Source organism: Epinephelus moara, chromosome 11 (assembly GCF_006386435.1).
Source record: "Epinephelus moara isolate mb chromosome 11, YSFRI_EMoa_1.0, whole genome shotgun sequence".
Classification (NCBI taxonomy): domain Eukaryota; kingdom Metazoa; phylum Chordata; class Actinopteri; order Perciformes; family Serranidae; genus Epinephelus; species Epinephelus moara.
Window position 1 is genome coordinate 1157807 of NC_065516.1, and position 20931 is coordinate 1178737.

General features: G+C 41.8%; 2 protein-coding genes across 6 annotated transcripts in view; one reads left to right on the forward strand and one right to left on the reverse strand.

The window, feature by feature from the left end:
- Positions 1-20931, reverse strand: part of LOC126397919 (gamma-crystallin N-B) — a 216856-nt gene that overhangs the window by 82365 nt on the left and 113560 nt on the right. The gene's annotated exons all lie outside the window — the stretch shown is intronic.
- Positions 12-12326, forward strand: hhla2b.2 (HERV-H LTR-associating 2b, tandem duplicate 2). Of its 5 annotated transcripts, none has more exons than XR_007570722.1 (8): positions 12-327; positions 3019-3336; positions 3475-3735; positions 3970-4260; positions 4676-4755; positions 8284-8368; positions 8448-8487; positions 9420-12326. XR_007570722.1 is itself a non-coding variant. In XM_050056994.1 (8 exons), exons 1-6 carry the CDS (start codon positions 258-260, stop codon positions 8363-8365), a joined length of 1167 nt encoding a protein of 388 aa, XP_049912951.1. In that variant the 5' UTR covers positions 12-257; the 3' UTR covers positions 8366-8368; positions 8448-8487; positions 9420-12326. The 5 variants fall into 5 exon arrangements, 4 of the variants coding, with proteins under 4 accessions (XP_049912951.1, XP_049912952.1, XP_049912953.1 ...); XM_050056994.1 differs by lacking the exon at positions 4676-4755 and adding an exon at positions 5504-5648; XM_050056995.1 differs by lacking the exon at positions 4676-4755 and adding an exon at positions 5504-5648 and having other exon boundaries at positions 12-324.

Sequence of the window (20931 nt, forward strand, 5' to 3'; positions counted from 1 at the left end):
TATTTGTCTCGCGAGATCTGGCAACACTGTGCACTTCATGGATTCAGCCACTCCTTCGTCTGGTCAGACAGTTCTTTATTGCGGAGTTTGACAAGAAATCAGCTGAGGTGTGTTTTTTGTCGAATTCAATAAAGAGTCGAAACCATTTTAAGACAGCAGATACTGGTCTGGATCCCAGTGTGAGCTTTACAAACCAAAACCACTCAGGAAGTCTCCTGTATGGACAGCAGTGACACAGAGGGGAGGGTGAACGGAGAATGATCGGGATTAACGGTTCCGTCGTTTGTTTCCTGACACTGTCCGTCCTGTGGACTCCCGTTAGAGGTGGTATGTGACACGTTTCTCTGCAGTGATTTTCTCCTACAGATGCTGTGTATACCAGCTAATCCACTCTGTGAGATGCTTCCCAAAACAGGGTGTGTGCTGCTGGATCAAGCTATGTAGGCTACTGATGGGACTTTTACCAAACCACCCAGATAGTTTCAATTTCTCTTGTGCAAATTTCTTTTCTTTTTTTCATGGAAACTCAAATGTTTCCTTAATGTGAACAATATGTCTTCCTTTGTGGCTCTCCCTCACGTGATTAGGAAATATTTAATTAAGAAAAAAAGGACTAATTAACAAAGGAAAATAAGATCGATAAATAATAGTTATAAGTATGCTATGTTAGAACAACAGAGTTAACTATCACATGTCCAACAGTCCACCTGTTGATAATAAAAACGGGCTGAAAAAAGAATCCAAGTATTAGATTGTAAATCAACATAAACATTTACAGAATACCATCCTTCATAGATGTTATCAAGGTGAAGGCAGGAAAAAGCAGTGGGGAATTTATTACATCTCCTGAGTGATGAGTCATGCAAAAGCAATCAATATCAATCAGTATCTATCAATCAATCAATCAACCAATGTCTCTCTCTCTGTCTTTCACTAAGTCAACAGAATCCTCTGCCACACCAACAAAATGGCAACAAACTGACTGTGATTCAGGTCAAAATGAACAGCTTATACAGTGCTGACCAAAAAGAGAAGCAAAACCATGTTTTGGTTTGCTTCTGTTTCTGACTATGATTTGCAGAAGCTACAGAAACTACTGACTGTGCATGTACAATGTCATCTTGAAACCAGCTTCCATAATGATCTTCTTGTAAAATGTAGGGTAATGTATGTTAGACCTCGGAATCAGGTTTATTGCCAAGTAGCTTTTCATATACAAAAGATTTGTCTCGGTGTTTTGGTGCATAACTGTCACATAACAATAAGAGAAAATAAAAGCAAGTATTGCAAAAGTTAAAAATAATAACAGAAAAGAAAAAAAAACCTTGACAATAAAATATGGAAAAAATATTTAAATGAAAATATGTTCAGTATATGTGCTTTAAGAATAAAGAGCTGGGTCAGCAACAATCTTTCCTGCCTCCCCCAGCAAGTCACCAAAGAGTGAATGATTCACTGCAGTCCGTCCTTGTCCTTGGTAGTGGCAGCAGCGTACCAGATGGTGGTGGTGGTGGAGGTGGAGATGGATTTGATAATGGATGTAGAAGTGCATTATTGTTGTCTTTAGCTGGTTGAATTTCTTCAGCTGCTGCAGGAAGTACATCTCTGCTGCACTTTTTTGATGATGGAGTACTAACTGGAGATTCAGGTGTGCTATGCTAGTCCCAGCTAATGTAGCCTGGAGCCTGTCGGGGGTTACACAGGTGTGGTTTGTAACCAGGGTAGGAAGGGTTGCCCACCTCAGGGTCTAGGAGGTATACAGGTCCTGAAGGATTGGTAGATTGCAGCCAATCACCTTCTCTGCCGAGTGAATGATACACTGCAGTCTGCCTCTGTCCTGGGCAGTGGCAGCAGAGCATTGTAGTGATGGTGATGCCGGAGAAGGTGAGGATGGACTCGATGATCGCAGCATAGAAGAACACCATCACAGTATTCAGCCTTTTACTGAGTCTACAGCCAGATAACCACATATTCCTCATTCTTAAAGTAAAAAAGGAAACATACTGTCGACACTTCCTCTAGACCATAAATCTTTACTGTGTGTGGTTTGTCCAACAGTGCTTCTCATGGGTTCAAGGGTAGACAGCTTTCCGTAACAGTTAAGCTGGTGGTTTTGCTGAAAACTCCAGCCAACGGTTTAACAGCAGCTGTTGTAGGTACAAAAAACAGTGATAAGATAATGTGGGTTTGGTCAGCAGGTTATTGTTATTTAGCTCAGTTATTTTGCTCTAGTTTCATCAGAAATTCAAGTATTTTGTCTGTGAGATTATCTTAGACTGTCCTTTCAGAGTTTATTTCCTCCAGGATTCACTGAAGTAGAAAATCCATTGAAATTAAAAGTGTTTGGTGATGAATTTTCTGCTGTACTGTCCAGTTTGAATTCTGAACTCACAAACTGAAAAATAATGGTTCTAAGCGCTGCAAATTTTGTCTGTGCTTGGCCATACCTTGCGTGTAAATAAGGCATTAGTCAACACTCTTTGATATAAATGGGGTGGACGTATTCATTGTGAACTTGCGATACAGGGATCCACAACTTGAAACAAGTATAGGCCAGGGTTGCTGCCCTACCTCTGGTCCCCTTTTTGGGACCACACCCATGTTTTAACTGAGCCTTTATTTTGATCTCAATCACACACCACTCACTGTGATGCTATCACACTGACAAAATCTATCCAGACACAGACATAAAATCACCTGGCACAATATTCAAAACAGCTTCTGTAGTAGTTCCCGTTACAATTGGTGTGACCTGGACCACATTTTGTCCAGATGACACACACACACAGACTCATCAGGTGAAAAACAATATCAGCCTTTGTGATGTTGTCGCAGCTTGTTGGAAGTCTGAAGAGAGAACTCTGAGCTAGGAGGTTCTAGTAGCATTCAAGGGGCTCTCTACTGGTAAGATAAGATAACTTCTGAGTCCCCAGGATTTTAAAGAGAGCTGACTTTGATTTAATTGCCCCCCCACCCCAATGTCACACCTTATTGAGTGTCTCTTTATTTCATTCTCAGATGCTGAGGTGTCCTGTGTTTTCATGGAGAGCTGCATCTTACCGTGCAGCTTCCAGGTCGGCACTGAAGCAGTCATCCACTGGATTCAGGTGAAAGCAGGAGACCCTCGTGTCCACTCCTACTTCCTCAACCAAGACCAGCTGGCACAGCAGGACCAGCGCTTCAGAGGCAGGACGTCACTGTTCAAGGACCAGATCTCCAGAGGAAATGCCTCGCTGCAGCTGACAGGGGTGGAGCTTCAAGACCAGAGCAGATATAAGTGCATCACCAGCACCACCAGAGGAAACAAGGAGTCAATTATCAACCTGAAAGTGGACGGTATGAGAAACACACAGTAAACACAAACAGTCGTTGACTTAAAAGAAACTGTATGAAACTGTTAAAAGAAAACATTTTAAATCTTAAATTATCAGTGAATTTATCCATATGTGCCATTAAGAGCCTCTGTGTTTGCAGCACTGGTCCATAAAGTTGACATTCAGCAGGTAGAGAACAGGATCACCTGCAGCTCAGAGGGGATCTACCCTGAGCCTCAGCTCACCTGGTCCACCAACCCTCCATCCAGTGTGACCCTCCAGAACAAAACCACAGTCCATCAGACTGAACAGCAGCTCTACAACATCAACAGTTCTCTGATAGTTTCAGTGACTGATCTGGTCTACAGCTGCACCGTCAGCACTCGCAGAAACAGGAGGAGAGCCAGTTTGAGGCAACTGCGTGAGTATTACCTCTAATCTGTCATGATTGTCATGTTGATATCAGCCCTTCATTGAGTAAAGAAAGATTCCTCTCTGACTGCACCTACACAGTATAAAACCTGCAGCTGTGATGAAACTATTTTCAGTTAAACTGAAATTTGTTTGTTAGCTTCTCAGATTTACTGCAAACTAACTAACAGAGAAAGAAACAGGAACAAACACACAACCTGCTTTTTGTGTTATTTCTTTTCAGCTTCCGTCAGTGGTTTGGGCACTGAAACAACAATACTCTGCACTTCTTCAAATACTTCCCAAACAGGCCTCATCTGGAGGTTCAACCACAATCAGATCATCCTGAACCAGACCAGGCCCAACGTCTCCTACACAGTGTCAGAGGAGTGGAGGCAGCAGGTGAAGAGTGTGTCTGAGTCAGGCAGTCTCACACTACAGCACTTATCTTCAGATCAGGACGGGATATACACCTGTGAGCTCAGTGATGATGAGGAGACATATGTGACAAACACTCTTGTGATGATAGAGGAAGGTAAGATACAGTCTGTCTGAGCAACAACTGTCATTTTAACCATCAGCCATATAATTAGAGGTTTAATATTTGGGCAGAGTTTCAACCAGAGGTCAAAGAGGCAGCTTATCTGTTTTTCTGGTGTTGCAATGATCAGAACAAGCAAGACTGACAGTTTGGTCCATGTGGTGTTTTAGTGCACAGGTTGGAGGTGCTATCTCGTAGGCAACTGGACTTGCTTGTATTTCTTATTGCCTACAAGATAGCACTTAAGATAACCATGACCTGGATGACTGAGAATTTTCACCGGGACAAATCGTAGGTCACATCACCCCAATTCTCGCCTCCCTCACATGTTGCCAGTTAACTTCAGAAATGATTTTAAGCATGATGCACACCTGACCTCAGTGTGTTTCATGCTGCTTATTAATCTCAGACAGATCTACAGCCTTAGAAAACAGAGCGACAGCGGGATGAACCAAACAGGGCGGCCGTCAAACTATCCAACCACTGGATGTAAGTAACCTGGACTTTGTAGGTGGCTGCGAGGGCATCATAGCTCATTGGTGGTGGTTGCCATGTGGTTGTTAAGGCTTTGCTTGGGTGTTCACTAGTTTGTTTATCATAACCCAGCCCCTCTCTATCTTCCTGAACTCCTTCATATCTACACACCTTCTCGTACTCTTAGATCCTCTTCTGCAATCCAGTTCACATCACCATCTGCATCTTGACTACCATGGGTTCTAAAGCCTTCAGCCACTCTGACCTCCGCCTCTGGAACTCTCTCTCCTATGACATTCGCAATATTGACTCCCTGTCCACATTCAAATCCCATCTGAAAACACACCCTCTCAAAGTGACGTATTCAGTCTGATTTAATGTGTGACACACATTATGAGTTTATGATCATGATGTCATACCTAATATTTGTAATTTGGATTTTTGTCAAGTTATTTCATTAACTTATTATTGCATATTACTGAACTGTTTGACTTCATGATCTGTGGATACATTGCTGCTTGTTTTGTTTTTTTTAACGATAATGATAATAATACATTTTATTTAAAGGCGCCTTTCGAGGCACTCAAGGTCATCTTACAGAACAAGTAAAAGACAATTAAAATTAAGATCAATCATCAACACAGTAAAATGTGAAATCTGCAGCAGAGCAATGGCAATTAAATAGAATAGGCCTGTTTAAAAAGGTGGGTTTTCAGGCGGGATTTGAAAATGGATAATGAGTCAATGTTCCTGATGTCGGCAGGGAGGGAGTTCCAGAGGCAGGGGGCAGAGCGGCTGAAGGCTCTGGACCCTGTGGTGGACAGACGGGAAGAGGGCACAATGAGGCTGATGGAAGAGGCCGACCTGAGTATCCGGGAGGGAGTGTTGATGTGGAGGAGGTCAGAGAGGTATGGGGGAGCGAGGTTATGGATGGCCTTGGAAGTGTGGAGCAGAATTTTAAAGTCCATGCGGTATTTGACCAGAAGCCAGTGAAGTTGTTGTAGGATAGGTGTGATGTGATTGATGGATGGAGTTCTGGTGACGATACGGGCGGCAGAGTTCTGAATCAATTGGAGCTTATGGATGGCCTTGTGAGGGAGACCAAACACACACACTTATGATATCACAGTATCCAAAATTCAAGCTGATATCTAGTCTCATATCAAGATATAATATCAATGTATTTCCCAGCCAGCCCTACCCAGAAGTTTCTTAAAAATCGGTGTGTGTGAGAATGTGGATTGCTCACCTGACAATATCTTAATGTGAGGTTATTTATGATAGTAGTATTAGTAGAAGTTAAATGAGATATCTGCTAATAACACTCACTACGTTTACATGGAAAGTTTAATTCCACTTTTAATTGGAATGAAAGGCCATTCCGATTAAAAGTGGTCATGTAAACAGTCATTCCGATTGAAAAATGGTCATTCCGATTGAAAATTAAATCTGATTAAAGGGGGTGGTTTATTCCATTTGTCATTCCGAATGAAAGAATGTTGTGTGCATGTATACACTCATTCCTCTTTAAGTTCATTCCGGTCTTTCTGCGCATGTTCGTTTCCTTGCCCTTCAGGCGCGATGACGTATAAAGCGCGCATAGCAACGGGCTGCATAGCAACGGGTTGAGATAGAGCAGTCGGACTCATTGCACTCACCGGTTTCCATTCGCCACAGCACGGTCTTCTACCTCCCTTCTCCTCCTCAACAGACGAAACATTAGCAGAACAAGGTTGTTGTCGTACTGCTGCTTCAAGAATATAAGCAAAACATGTCCGAAAAAGGCACTAAGAACGGCGGCGTCAAGCATCTTGTTATCCGGAGCGAGGACTACAGTATTTTCTTCCAGTAAACGTAAACACGTAACATCCGCCCTGCCCCCTATCCAATCAGAAACCTTCCCTGCCCCAAACTTTGCGCAGACCTGAATAAAGGCGATTGAACTGATCTTCATGTAAACCCTCATTCAGAATGAATATTTCCCATGTAGTCTCTCTCAAGAAAAGAAAGGTCTGGCTGGGCCGACTCTCACTTTAAGATTGGAGAAAAAAACGCCCAGGCTGCTTGTATTTCTTTCAACCAATCACAATCGTTCTGGCCGGTGCCACAGCAACGGTGCGCTTGCAAAAATATTGCCGGGGGGAAACAGGTTTTGGTGTAACACGCCCACAAAAATATCACCTACAGGACGCGAACCATGGCAGAAAAATGTCTACATCCCCGCAAGATCAAACACCGCAAAAGTTAGTAAAGGACGTGTTGAAAACGGTTGAAAACTGCTACACAACCGGAGGTGGTAGGGCGGGACTTCAGCGGGTGGCTTGTTCCGCCCAATGAGAGGCTGATCTATGCAGCGAACTTCCGCCCACTCAGACTATTTCCCATGTAAACTACCTGGAAAAACTTTAAAGGGCCAGTGTTTAATATTTGGCATGGTTTATGGTCAATCTGAATCTGAATATTCTACCCATTAATATGTTTATACAAGTGTATAATCGCTATAAAATAAAATGCGTTTGGTTTTCGTAGCCTTATAATTATGCTTTTAGATATATATATATATAGCAAGGGCCTTGCTTTAGAGAGGTCGCCATCTTGCGCCGCCATGTATGTACGGCAGACCTAGTGGACAATCCAGCCAGCCAGAGAACGCGTTTCGCGTGTATAAATGAACCAACGAAGACAGTGGAAGGAAGGAAGAAGGAGGAGGAAACAGCAGAGAGTGTTAGTAGTTCGTCGATAGAGAGTAGTGAAAAGTTTTTTGAGTTATAAAGAACCCGAACCGTCATCTGCGAGGAAAAGAAGACGCAACTTCACTCCTTGTGATGCACTCTCTGCGGAGCTTTTCCTCCTGATGATATATCTCCCCAGTGATGGTAGCAGTAGCACCGAATCCCATTCTGTGCATTCAGCCTCTCTTCTCGCCCACTCAGCATCAAACACATGGAGTTCCTCATCTGCATGCTCCGGCTCAAACAGGTATGGCTCTGGATCTGTGTCCGCTACAAGAAACTCTTCAGAATCGCGTTCAAAGTCGTCCATTGCAGCTACTATAGTCTGGAGATTGAGATTATAGTCCCAAACTCCGGAGAGTTTGGGACGGAGTCTTTTAGCCCCTGGAGCGTTACCAGAGTTTTTCAAGTGCTCAAATAAACGGGCCTTTTTCCCGAACGCTCCTCTGGCTCAAATAAACGGGCCTTTTTCCCGAACGCTCCTCTGGTCTCCTGCTCGTGAGGGATTCATTACACTATCGTAACATGGTTTAGATTTCTAAATAAACATTCACCTCGTCGCTAGATAGACCTACTCCTGAAAAACTCTTGTCTGCGCAAGGCTTTTTGTCCCTACGAGGCCACCGTCATTTACCCGACGGGAGGGGTGAGCGAGTGAGCCCTGCAATCTAGAATTTGACCACTGATGTCACTGTTTTCAACCCATTTTACACACTGGCCCTTTAATTCCGAATGATTTCATTCAGATTTATTTCATTCCGAATGAGAAGCCATCATGTAACCGTAGCCACTGACTCTTCTTCTGTTTCAGGAGCTACAGGAGTTATTGTAGGCGTGGTGGTTGGAGTCGCAGTTGTATTGATAGCAGGCCTTGTGTTTTACTGCATATCTAAAAGGTAAGAAAACACATTCGGTCTTTATCTGCTAATTATTATTTGTCTATGTTGTTCTGATGATGTTGTGTGTTGGACACAGACACTAAGAAGACAGCACGTGGAACTACGTTACTCAAAGTGTAAGTATATCTTCCATATTAAATACAGAAGCACTGCTGCTGTGTTCAGATCCTTTATTTAAGTAGCTAGACCACATTTTAAAAATAAAAGTACTCACTATGATGGATTTTCTCACTACATTTTTATAATATTGGTTTTATTATAACTGATGCAGTAACATGTTAGAAACATTTTAATATGGTAGCTGGCTGCAGTCGAGCTTATTGTACTGTTACGTAGTTTAATTTACTGTACATTGTATTCATTGTATTTTGTTAGTTCATCATGTTTTAAAAATTTCATCTGTAAAATAACTGCAGGTCACTGATCAACACTGTGCAGTGTTGAACAATTTTTTTCTCTCTTAAATGTAGTGGATTAGAACAGTGTTGTAGTGGTAGCTGATGAGGCGAGTGTACTACCACGTAGACAGGGAGGTTACAGTGCAGGAAGTGGGCATACTCTCCAAGACTCCAATAGCGTGTGGCTGATAGGTGGGTAGCCTACACTGTAAATAGCCAGAAAAAGAGGAGGGTGTACCCAGTATACTTTGTATATGCTCCACTATGCTTCTAGAGTGGAAGCAGGGTCCAAATTTAACACTAGCCACTAGTCAGCTGCTAGTAAAATAAGCAAGTGGCCAGTAACTTTGCTTCACTCACCAGCCAAAAAAACAATGGCAATCTATTGAGTGGCTAGCCATTTGGCCGGTGAGTCAAAAAGTTAATTTTGGACACTGAGTCCAAAGAAATAAAATACAAGTGTTTCAGAATTGTACTGAAGAAGTCAGTTGCTTTCCACCAGTGCAAATTTAATCCAGCAATGAGATCACATTTCCTCAAATCATGTCATTAACTTGATTTTATTCTTTATATTGAAGACACATAAACTTAAATTTGTTTTTAGTCTCACTTTGATGTATTTTACTAATAAATTCTGTTCTTTTTCACAGGAAACTAATGAATAAATGCCTGACAAGAGACAAAGTCAGAGTGTGGAAGCAGCAAGTGTTTGACTTGATAATGAACTTCCTACAAGCTGCTTATAGACCCACTGCTCCAGTGATATGAAGATCACAATGCACTGCACTTAAGTGTGACTGTTTTTCATTACTGTGAGCAAATCTCCCACCTGGACATTCATGCGAGATGGACAAGCAGTGAAATCTGTACACATTACACAAAAAACACTAAAAGTCCTAACAGGCCGTGATAGGAGAAACTTGAACTCCTTGAACCATGGACGTCGTTAGACCAATAAAATGAATGCAAACATGACGTATGCCTATGCCTAGGTCACTTCATCCTAATACCCAGGGAAAAAAAGTATTTTGATTTTTTCATATAAGTGTTGGGGTGGTAAAAACTCATTGCAAAGATTGTTTTGTTTTTACTTAATTTTATCAACATTTTACAACATGTGCTCTAGTGCAGAACAGAACTTCATTGATCTCGAGTGTGAAACACATAAGCCCTTTTTAGACAGAAATTGTGCAAATTTGCAGGAAAGCCCAATCAGTATTTTTTCAGCATTGGCAGTATAACAACAAAATCGGGGAGTGCAGCAAAATGCCGCCTACCTACTTTTGTTTATACAGAATGTGCCTTTTTCGGGGCAATGGGGGGCGTGAGCAAGTAACAAAACGTGTAGCTCAGCGTGTGACGTAAACAGTGACGTGGGAGGGAAGCCGCGGCTAGTCAGGTGGCAGTAGCAAAGACGCTGGTCAGGCGGCGATTCTCTCATAAGTCGGCCCGTCCTTCACCGTCCCCGTCATCTGACGGTTAATGGCCTCTTCGTTTGCGAGGACAAGGAGGGCGCACAATTCCTTGTCTCCCCAGTTGCTCATCTTTACAGTGTCTGTCAGGTTTGTGTTTCCCTCTTGCTACTAGCTGCTCGCTAATTCCTGCTATCAGCTGTTTCCTGTTTATCCACCGCCAGTGGCTCGCACATGCGGCGTCATCAACAGCTCCTCCCACAAGTCATCAACAGCCCCTCCCGTGGCGGAAGGCCGCCTCAGTCTGTTTAAACTAAAAGGGTTCCTCCAATATGTCTACCCTACGAGGAGGAAAATTGGGCACCTTGGATCAACTCCCCAATCCGCCTCTGTGTGTCTAAACGCTCGCAGCTTGCCGGCAAAACGGCCCAACATTAGTAGAAAATCTGGCAGTGTAAACAAAATTTTGCACTTTACACACCCCACGTATGTTTTACTGTTGCACCAAGGCATTCTGCATCTGGAAGGACTCGGACTGTTGACCATTTCCGGCTAGTGGAATGCACCATAATTTCTTATTCTGTCATCTGGGTGCTGCTTCCTTTTCTTGACTGTCGGAGAGAGAGAGCCACCCTGGACTCTGACATGCCTGTCCCTGGGTTATCAGTTCCTCAGCCAAGAGGAGTTTGAACTCCAGGCACTGGGAGGTGTCCTTTGCAGGTCTTTGCAAGGCCTGGCTGTCCTGTCAGTACTGAAGCCACAAGTTGGTAATGGCCAAATCAGTGAAGTGAAGCATGGTTCAAACAGTCCACTTCTTGGTCCAGCTGGACATGCTGTAGACGCTGAGCATGCGGTCGCACATGTCAACCCCTCCCATGTTGCTGTTATATTCTGCAACCACTGCAGGTCTTTGGACTTCAGCTTGCCTCTTTTCTGTCTTTGACCATCTGGTGCAGGTATCCTGGGGCTCAATCCCATGGGCGGTTGATGCCATGACAACAGGCTTGTTGTCCATCCTCTTAGTGACTGCTATTTCATCAGGTCTCCGTACGATCATTTCAGATGACCCTCTTGGTTTTCTGCTCAGGATGTTGTCAGCAGTGAAGTGGCCCTCTTTTGGGATTCGATTCTTTTGAATTGTTCCTGAGGCAGGCAGGCCCCTTTCCTGAGGAGCATCCAGGAGACTGATGGTGGTAAAATACCGGTCAAAGTAGACCAGTGTTCCCTCTGGGAACCGTCTCAGTCAAACGCAGGATTTCCACCTATCCCCATCTGTTGGACTTGAGTGAAGGTGTTCTTTCCCGTGTAGGTTTCAAAGTCCAGCACTAAGCCACCTGGACTTGCAAGAACAAACACCTTTAATCCTGTTGGATTTGGCTTCCCAGGCACAAACTGACAAACTGGATACCGGCTGGTGAATGGAATGATCTGTTCATCAATACAGACCTTTGTTGGCATAGGTAGACTCTCTTCTAAACTGGTCTGACTTTCCAAAGGGGATCCTTTTTCTTTTCCTCTTCTGGCACTTCCGGAGCATTGACCACTTTCAGCAAAGATCTGATCTTGTAGAAACGATCACGTATTAGAAAAGTTGTTAGAAAAGTAATCAAAGTCATAAGTTCCATTACTCTGATGAAATAATCAAAATATTTACTTTACTGTTACGTTTTAGTCAGGTAATTAATAATCTGTAACTTATTACATTAACCTTCCCAACACTACTTCAAACTTTATGACTTATTAATTTAATGTTAAATATTATGGCATTTTTTGAAATACTCTCATGTGAGTACTGACTCATGTTCTTGTGATGATGAAACACAAATAATGTCATTCAATTTATTTTTCAATTGTTGTTTACTCCTAGTGTTTCTACTCTTTTAACTTCTAAGCTAGTTAATTTTCTGATTTGTATTTTGTCTTTCTTACTTTATTGAATAATGCTGTATGTTAAACTGATGATGCACTCCGCTAACTGTATGTTTAGAGGTGTTTTTCATAGAACACCATTTATCTGTATACTGTGTGTGTAAGTATTTCTTATAAACAATGATGTCCAGTAGGGGGTGCTGCAACTCCATCAGTTATTTTCATCAGTCTGACTTCAAAAGCGTCACTGTGAGTTTAGCATTAAACAGTTTTCTGAACAGTTTGTGTCTCGTGTATTTTAGCACTTTGAAGTTACAGAATTTTTGTCAGTCAACTAACACCCTGTTATCACATCTGTGCAGAAATTAGGGGGTCTTTTTAAAAAAAAAAAAAAATTTAAGTGAATGTTTTTGCATATTCCTACTTTTTACACATTATACTGTTTCACACCACTAAACCTAATTTCTGTAAACGTTTTGCAAATTTCTCAAAGTAAAGAAGATTTCTGCTAATGAAGGAGGGAACAAAGTCTCACTTCTCAAAGTTTTAGGGGTGCAGAACTCTTTTTCCGTTGAATATTGAGCCTCTTCTCTTGGTTAAAGAACACAGAACATTCATGTCTTATATTTATTTATACTTATCAAACCTTTAAGAATTACTTTTGAATAAAGCTCTACAGGGCCAACTTCGCTGATCAATAAGACATTTATCAAGTGACTTAACAGCGACAAAGTGGTAAAATTTCATAATAATTATAATAATAATTTGTTATAATAATATAACAAAACTACCACTACAAAGTGCTTCACACACAGGAACAAAGAAAGAAAACGGGGGAACAATCACATACTCACAGTCTGCCAATAACAAATATACCAGTTTATAAAAAGACACAGCCAATCAAAGACAAGGATTTACCATACATCAGACATATTGTTCAATCTTAGGATGTCTTTGGATCTTTGGATGAACGTTGGATCTTAATGTTTCAAGTTGCAGTTGATGTGGAAAAAATATTATGCATTTATGATAAATTAATATTAAAAAAAACAAAACAGAAAGAAGTAGAAGTAGAAATGGAAATAACAGAAATTCTGCTGCTGGTAGACAAAGTTCATCAGATAAAATATCTGCATGTGTCTAGCGTGAAGTTGCTACAACTTGCATTTAATGTGCGACCATGTGTTGTAAAATGACAAAAAAAATAAACCTTGTTATAATCTATTCAGTTAAATTCAGTTCAGCTTCATTGTCATGTCACCATACATTTGTCATGCAGAGCCAAATGAAAGAGGGTTTCTCAGAGCTCTCAGCTGTAAAATAACATCATGAGAGGTTCACTAAATACAAAGACTAAACACTAAAATCACCCTAACCATAAAATTGATATAAAAACAGACAGTAACAGTAAAAACAAACACAGTCCATAAAGGCAAAAAAAGTAGTTAAAAGTGTCCTGAAAGGTATAAAGTTAAAAAAAAAAAAGTGCCAACTGATGTGTGTTAACTGAATGACATGCACATTGTAATTTACTACCACATTGAAAACTAAATAAATGTTGTTGTTTGCACACCTGATAATGGCAAAATGTAAAAACAGCCTATGGGATGTTCAAATGAAATGCACATGGTCAGCTAAAAGTGTCACATGAGATGGAATTATATAGATAATATTTTATCATTCACCAAAATTTTGTACAATCACCTTAAAAGTCTTAAAAGTGTGTTCTCTGTTTCTGTTCTGACATCTTGGATCTACTCTCAAAAGATCTTCCAAATTTAAAAGCATTTTTAGACCGTATATACAGAAACCAAGAGAGGGCATGACTGCAATTTATATGCTGTTATAGGGTTATTATAATATTATCTCAAGAAAACAAGTTTTGAGATCTTTGTCCTTGTCTTTCATTTATGATCAATTTGACAAATTGCTTTAATCCTTAGATTTGTGAGGAGCAGTAAAAGTGAAAGTTTGCTTTAGTTTGCTAAACACTGGCCCTGAGCCCTTGATTTTGATAAATGATGGTAGCCTTAACTGACCAAGTTTTTGCTATTGCTTAAATCATCAGGAGGTGTCCGACTGACTGTCAGTGGAAATATGACTTCCTGTGATCTTTACTGTAGCTACCTGATGGATGAGGCGGTGATGTTTAGTAATTTGATCCCAACAGTGGAAACGCGCAGAGACACGTCAGTCCTGTCAGTCTGCTGTCGGGTTAAGAAGGAGACGTACTCTGGTTATTATCATCACCATATTTATCCTTGTTCATTAAACATGGCAGCATATAAAAGTCTTCTTCTCTGTTATCTCCTGTGGATTTTCTCTCTGACAGAAGGAAAAGGTGAGCAGACATTAATTCCTCTGATAAAAAGAGAAAAGATACACTTTACATGAGCTATTCTTGTTAAAGGGGCACACCCATTTACAATGTTGATGTTATTGCTATGGTCTAAGACAGCTGAAAGATATTACTTAACATGAACAACTCTCTCCCAAATCCCCAAATTAGTGTGGTAAAATGTGTGATTTCATAGGGTATAAAGTCTGGAGCTGCTTCATAGACAGTGAGTGGTGAAAGATACTATAGATGACACTGAGAGCACCCAGATGAATGTTCTGAGTTTTCTACTGCTGCCTTGATCAGTTAGTTTTTGTTATTCTGTCATTTTGGGGAATCCAAACTGAACCTTTCAAACACCAAAGTCACACAGTAACACAAACATCTAACTGACGGAGGCAGCAGTAGACCAGCAGCTCCTGTGTTAAGTAATGTTGTCTGGCTTGAAGAGAGTGATGTAACAGTTTCATTTCCTCATTGGAAATCGCTGTCTGACAGTAAGTTAAAGCAGTGAAAATATTCTAGCTTCTATGTCAGTACTCCTGACTGCTTCTCCAAACCGGGGGCGGGCCTGACTGACATCCTCTGGAGATAATACTCTGACTACGGATAAGAACCTCATATGACCCTACTTCAAAAGATCTGAACTATCCCTTTAAATTTAACACAGTATGATGACTGGATGTTTATAGTATACAAGGTGTGGAGCAAGAGGAGGAGGTAGTCGGTCATCCAAAGCTTTTCCACCTGCAGCTCTGTTCTAGAAGCAGCTCTCAATAATAATGGATGGTCATAAACTATGGAAAACCCCACATACTGAGAGCAAAAGACTGTTTTGTTATTAGTCATTCAAGTGTTCAGCAGCGTGCTTTCTGCTCTTTGGTTGCCTCTTTTGAATGATTAGATGCCTGTAGAGAGGCTCTTTTGTACAGTGTCATACAGAAGTGTTATCTCAATACTGGAGGATACGTTTGTTAGTTAGCATAAGTCTACAAAACAGCATATGTGGTCATCACAGCTTCCTTGAAGTCTAGAGATCCTGATGATTTGATCCTCAAGAAAAAAGAAGCTTCATGTTTAAATGTAAATCCTCCTGAATGTGTTTCCTGTTCGCAGAGTTCACCGTCACCTGCCTGAACTCAGAGGAATGTGTGCTGCCATGCCAGTTTCAATCTGATGGCAAAGGTGCGAGAATCATGTGGTACAAGACAGAAGCCATAGTGAGCTGCACGCGTTATGGTGACACCAGTTTTGTGGTCGGCCACAACTCGCCAGCTAATGAGTACAAAAACCGAACAGGTCTGTACGTAGACCAGGTGCTGGAGGGCAACGCCACACTGCTGCTGAGGAACGTCACGCCATACGACCAAGGCAAATACTTCTGCATCACCATGACTGCACCGAGAACTGACAAGTCCAGCATCATCTCGCTGGTTGTAAAAGGTACAGGCTTCTGCAGGGAAGCCATGGCCTTTTTTTTTTTTGCACCCTGTCTTATGCTTACCATACACTAGAACACTTTGGAAATACTTTTAAAAGACCACCACAACTCCACCAGTTTCTCCTTTTCCACAGTCCAGGACAACCAAGACTTGTTAATGTTAATGCAAGTCCCCCTCCATGTTTACCATCTATCTGGTTTTCTGCTTCCTGTTTGGTGCTGGAGAGAGCGCAGCTATGGGCTGTTCACTACTTGCACAAGTCAAGAGTTGCTCAGCACCATTATCATGCCGGTGTGCGCCTGCGGTGCACCAAGTAGGGACAATCTGACACTATTTGACAGTTATCATAGCAGCATTTATGTCACAACAACCACATGACACATACAAACACAAACAAGTTAAGGGAGATTGATTAGACAGAACAGTGAGTGTCATACAGGGTTACATAAAATCATATCATGAACATTACTGTCTATGTAGGTCTACCACTGGCTGACAGATTAAACGCTTTCCTCACCCTCGCCATTATGTGTTAAGCAGTGCACCGGCGCTCTGAAATTGAGCGGACCTGCTACAAATGTAACGATAATATTAACCATGTTTGAAATTGCTTGAAAAGTTGTTTGGTGTAAGGTCGGTGAGATGCTATTCTACGGGGGAACGCATTTCCATACAACACACCAACATTAACATCAGGTACACTGCAGGTTTTGACTCCTGCTAGTGCTGCAGGACTCTGATTCATGATCCCCTCTACTAAGAGCAAACTTTGTAGTGGACATGCATGAAGAAGGCATGATAACATTTCTGCTGACTGCAGAGGGCAGTAATCTCACTGTGTAGTGGCCTTGAACATAAAACCATTATGCTAGCATATTTAACATATGAATGAAAGCATCTGTGGGGTTGGTGTGTTCGAGGCAACACGGGAAAGATCCAAAAACTGACAGGAACAGTTCAGTGGCTCTATGGTAAAGAGATAGTATATGATCTTACATGCAAGGGTACCAAGTCCAAACAGAAGTAACTGATAATCCACAGGTAAATAGGGATGAAGCAGGAAAAAGGTGAAGGTTTCATGTTTCAAAGGCTGGAGAGCAAAGGCATGATGTAACACGACAATCTGGCAAGTGACTGGAGAAAATGGGTCTGGTATAAGTGCTGAGAAGGTGATTAGGGAATGAGACACAAGGGAGCTGGACGATGTGGGAGTCAGGTGATCAGGATTGATGGGAAAAGTCTGTTTATATCTGGTGGAGAATGGCAATAGAGCTTGATAGAGAGGCCAGGCCCTGGGAGAGTGGTAATGTGGAAGTAAGGAAGTTGTTGTGAAAGTTTAGATGTCTGTATTTTCTTTTTATGTTGACAGATTAATTTAAGGCATTAGATTTAACACAAAACTACTTTTATCTCTTTTGTTTTGTAGCTCCGGTCCGGGAGGTTTACATTGAGTTCAGTGGTGATTCAGTCACCTGTAGAGCTGAAGGTATCTACCCAGCTCCGACACTCTCCTGGTCCACAGATCCCCCAACTGATCCTCGACTCCTCCAAATTAAAACATCAATTCGGAAAAACAAACTTGGCTTCTACAACATCCAAAGTTCACTCATGCCAGTGGGTAACGGCACAAATCTGACAACTTACATTTGCTCTGTGACTGGTGGCACCAACAAGAGAACAGCAACCATTCTGAAACACAAAGGTAATAAAGTTTAGTTTCCTTGCTGTGAAGTCAAAGATAGAGTTGGTGGCTCTGAATAACGAGGGTTGATTGTTGAGTTTCATTAACAGGCAGTCAAGTACAGTCACCTTGGGTTGCTGTTCAGACCGAACTGTAAACCCAAAGTGTAGCCATTTTTTTTAACCTGGGTTGTCAATTACCCTTGTGTCGGTATCCAGAACAAACTGCCAACCCAAAGCGTTGCCATTTGTTGACGTGGGAGTCGAATATCAACAGTTGGGCTGATATTTGGACCGAGCCACCAACCCAAAGCGATGCTATTTGTTGACCTAGGTTATCAAATACGGACAATTTGGGTCGCTATTTAGACTGAACCACCAACCCGAAGCATCGTTATTTGTTCACCTGGGTCGACAGAAAAAAAGACAGCACTTTGGGCTGGCATTTGGACAGAACCACCAACCCAAAGTGATGACCTGGGAATGAAGCTCAACAATAAACCATCCTCCTCCAGAATCAAAGACTCCAACATTTTCTAAGATTTAAGAAAACAATCTTCTACTCTTTGTTGTAGATTCCATCTCAGCCTCTGTGGGCAGCAGTGTCACGGTTCCCTGCAGTCTTCCCCACAGCCTTCCTCACAATTTTAGTCTCAGCTGGAGGTTCAACCGCTCAGATCCCATCCTCTCCATCTCAAAGTCGCTGGTGGAAGTCTGGGATCAGTGGAGGCCTTATGTCTCCAATGACCTCAGGGCATTGAAAGGCCTGCATCTAGCCAGCCTGAGGCCAGAGCACCAGGGAGCCTACACCTGTGAGGTCAGCACACCTGAAGAGACGTACGTCACCTGGACCGACATCAAAGTTATTGAAGGTGAAGATGCTACAAGGGGGTGTGGGGAATTAAATATTCACTGTGGTCCTTTAACTGGATGATATTTTGTACTTAGGGAGGAGCTGTGAGGCAAAAATACTACTTGAAGTGAATTTAAGTCAAAAATCACACTTCTTCTTAGAGTCATAACTCAGTCAAATCTGAACACACAGACACGAACACTTAGTGATATCATTCAGTGTGACTTACACTTCCAGAGGATATCATTTTCTCAGATGTATTTTGTAAAGAAACATCCATAAATCCACTAGGAAATTAAAGGGGGTAACTGTAAAGGAAGAAATGGGGTAACTGTAAAGGAAGTTATTAAAGTAAGCTGGTGATATTTGTCTTAACATCAATGGGTACACTGCAGACAAGAAATGTTAAAAGATAATTCGGCATACTTTTAATGGTGCCAATTTGTCAAACTGTAAACAAACATAGGCTCAGAAGAGAATACTAGTGCCTACCGAGAGCTGACATTATAACAATCCATTTGATAAGTCTTTACAGTGTCTAGATCTCCTGATGGTTTATATTTTTAGTTGTCCTATTAGTTACCAAATATATTCTGGTGTTTGCATGTTTCCAGATTAGCAGAAACATTTTTGATTTAATTCACTTTCACACAAAGTCATCGTGGCTGTTTGAAATGTTCATACCTAAAATCCTAAGAGTTAAGAGAGGAGACAGATGTGAAGTTGGTGCAGTTTTCTCTAGCAGTTGTTGCTGTGTTTGTTGATTTTCGAATGGTAACTGAAAAATGCACCATCCAGTTTGTCTTCTAATTTACTTTTCAGGCACCAAGCACTACATCTACATCCTCATCTTGGTTGGAGTCGTTTGTTTTCGTCTGTTTGCTTTCCTGTGTCTGTCACGTTGGAAGATGATATTATTCAGCTTTAAAAGTAAGTCATTAAACCAGTTTAGCGCACAAACAAACTAAAAACTGAGTCAACCATCATATGATATACAAATGATGGACTTATAAATCAGAAATCCTGACCCCTTCAAAGCCAGTGCTGCTGCATTCAGGTCATGTGAGATAAAAGAAAAAAAGTAAAAAATGTCTTTAATGATCATAATAGCATTACATTAATGTTTATAGACTCCAAATAACATGAAACATCAATGTTTATCAGCTTTCTAAGAAATATTTCATTCCCATTCTTATGTTGGTATGAAACACCATTTAAAATAATAGCTATGGTAACATCTGCTACATCTACCATTATAGAGTTCTCTCTCTTTGTCAGACCATAAATAAGACACAAATTAGCTGCTAGCTACTCCACAGTCCCTCTGCTTCCCTGCCACTATGGACCACCATGCCAGGAGGAAATTGAGCAGCAGTTCCAGAGACCAACCTTTGGTTGGCGGCTGTATTTGCTCTAATGTGACCAGGTGTCACAGTGGGCTGGTGGCTGGCAATAGTGCAGGTCTGACCTGTGTAACAGCAGCAACAGAAAGTTTGGTGAGCCTGTGGCTAATCGGAGCTGCCCAGTCCCTCACAGTTTTGGCGGCTGAGTGGGGGTCTGTTTCCTCAACAACGAGTCTTTCCTCATCCATTCTTCGTCACACATGAGACACAGCAACAGTAACAGCGTTGTATTTATACATCAATGGTGAGGAGTTAAGCTGCCATAGTAGCAAGGAAAAAGAGTGCTACAGGAGCTGGTATGTACAAGCAGAGAGTGAGTGGAGGAAAAATGCATGTAATTCAGGGGGCGGTGAGTGCCGTGGGGCACAGCATACAAGAGTGCCGACGCATGTCTAGCCGCTGCCAATGTGGGGTAAAATAATAGGAGGGTATTATAGGGGCAGCATTCACTGCCGGTGTGTTTTGGCCTTTACACTCTCTTTTTAATAAGTCTGTTCCAATAGCAATGTCTTCTCTTTGAAATGACCTGATTGGCCAAAGTCAATCACAAAAACATAGCCAGGAGGAGGTGCAGAAGTCTAGTTTTCTCTCAGTCCACTTGAATTACAATATGCTCAAAGTTTATTATGGGATTTTTGCCCAGTGACACCAAAATGAAAATGCCTACCCCAGCTTTAACATTTTGGTAACACTTCATAAGTCAGTCCGCGTTTTAGAGTGTACCTCTCGCCCACTTTCCCGGGAGTTAGCGTATAACTCCCCATCACTTAGCACATACTTTCCCAGGAGTTAGTGTATAACGACGCGGTCACTTGGCGCATACTTCCCCGGGAGTTAGAGTATCCCTCGCGGTCACTTAGCACATACTTTCCAGGGAGTTAGTGTATAACGACGCGGTCACTTGGCACATACTTCCCCGGGAGTTAGAGTATCCCTCGCGGTCACTTAGCACATATTTTCCCGGGAGTTAGAGTATAACTCGTCACTTATGTAATTTCCCAGAACTTTTGGTTTAATTTCCTTATATGAATCTGTATATGTATGAAGTGCAGTAAAAACAAATGCTTTTGCCCTTTGCTCATGGCAGTTGATTCAGTCACTTTTATGTAGCCTATGTGTCATCAGGCAATTTCACCCACACTCCAGGGTTTTAATATTTATGTTT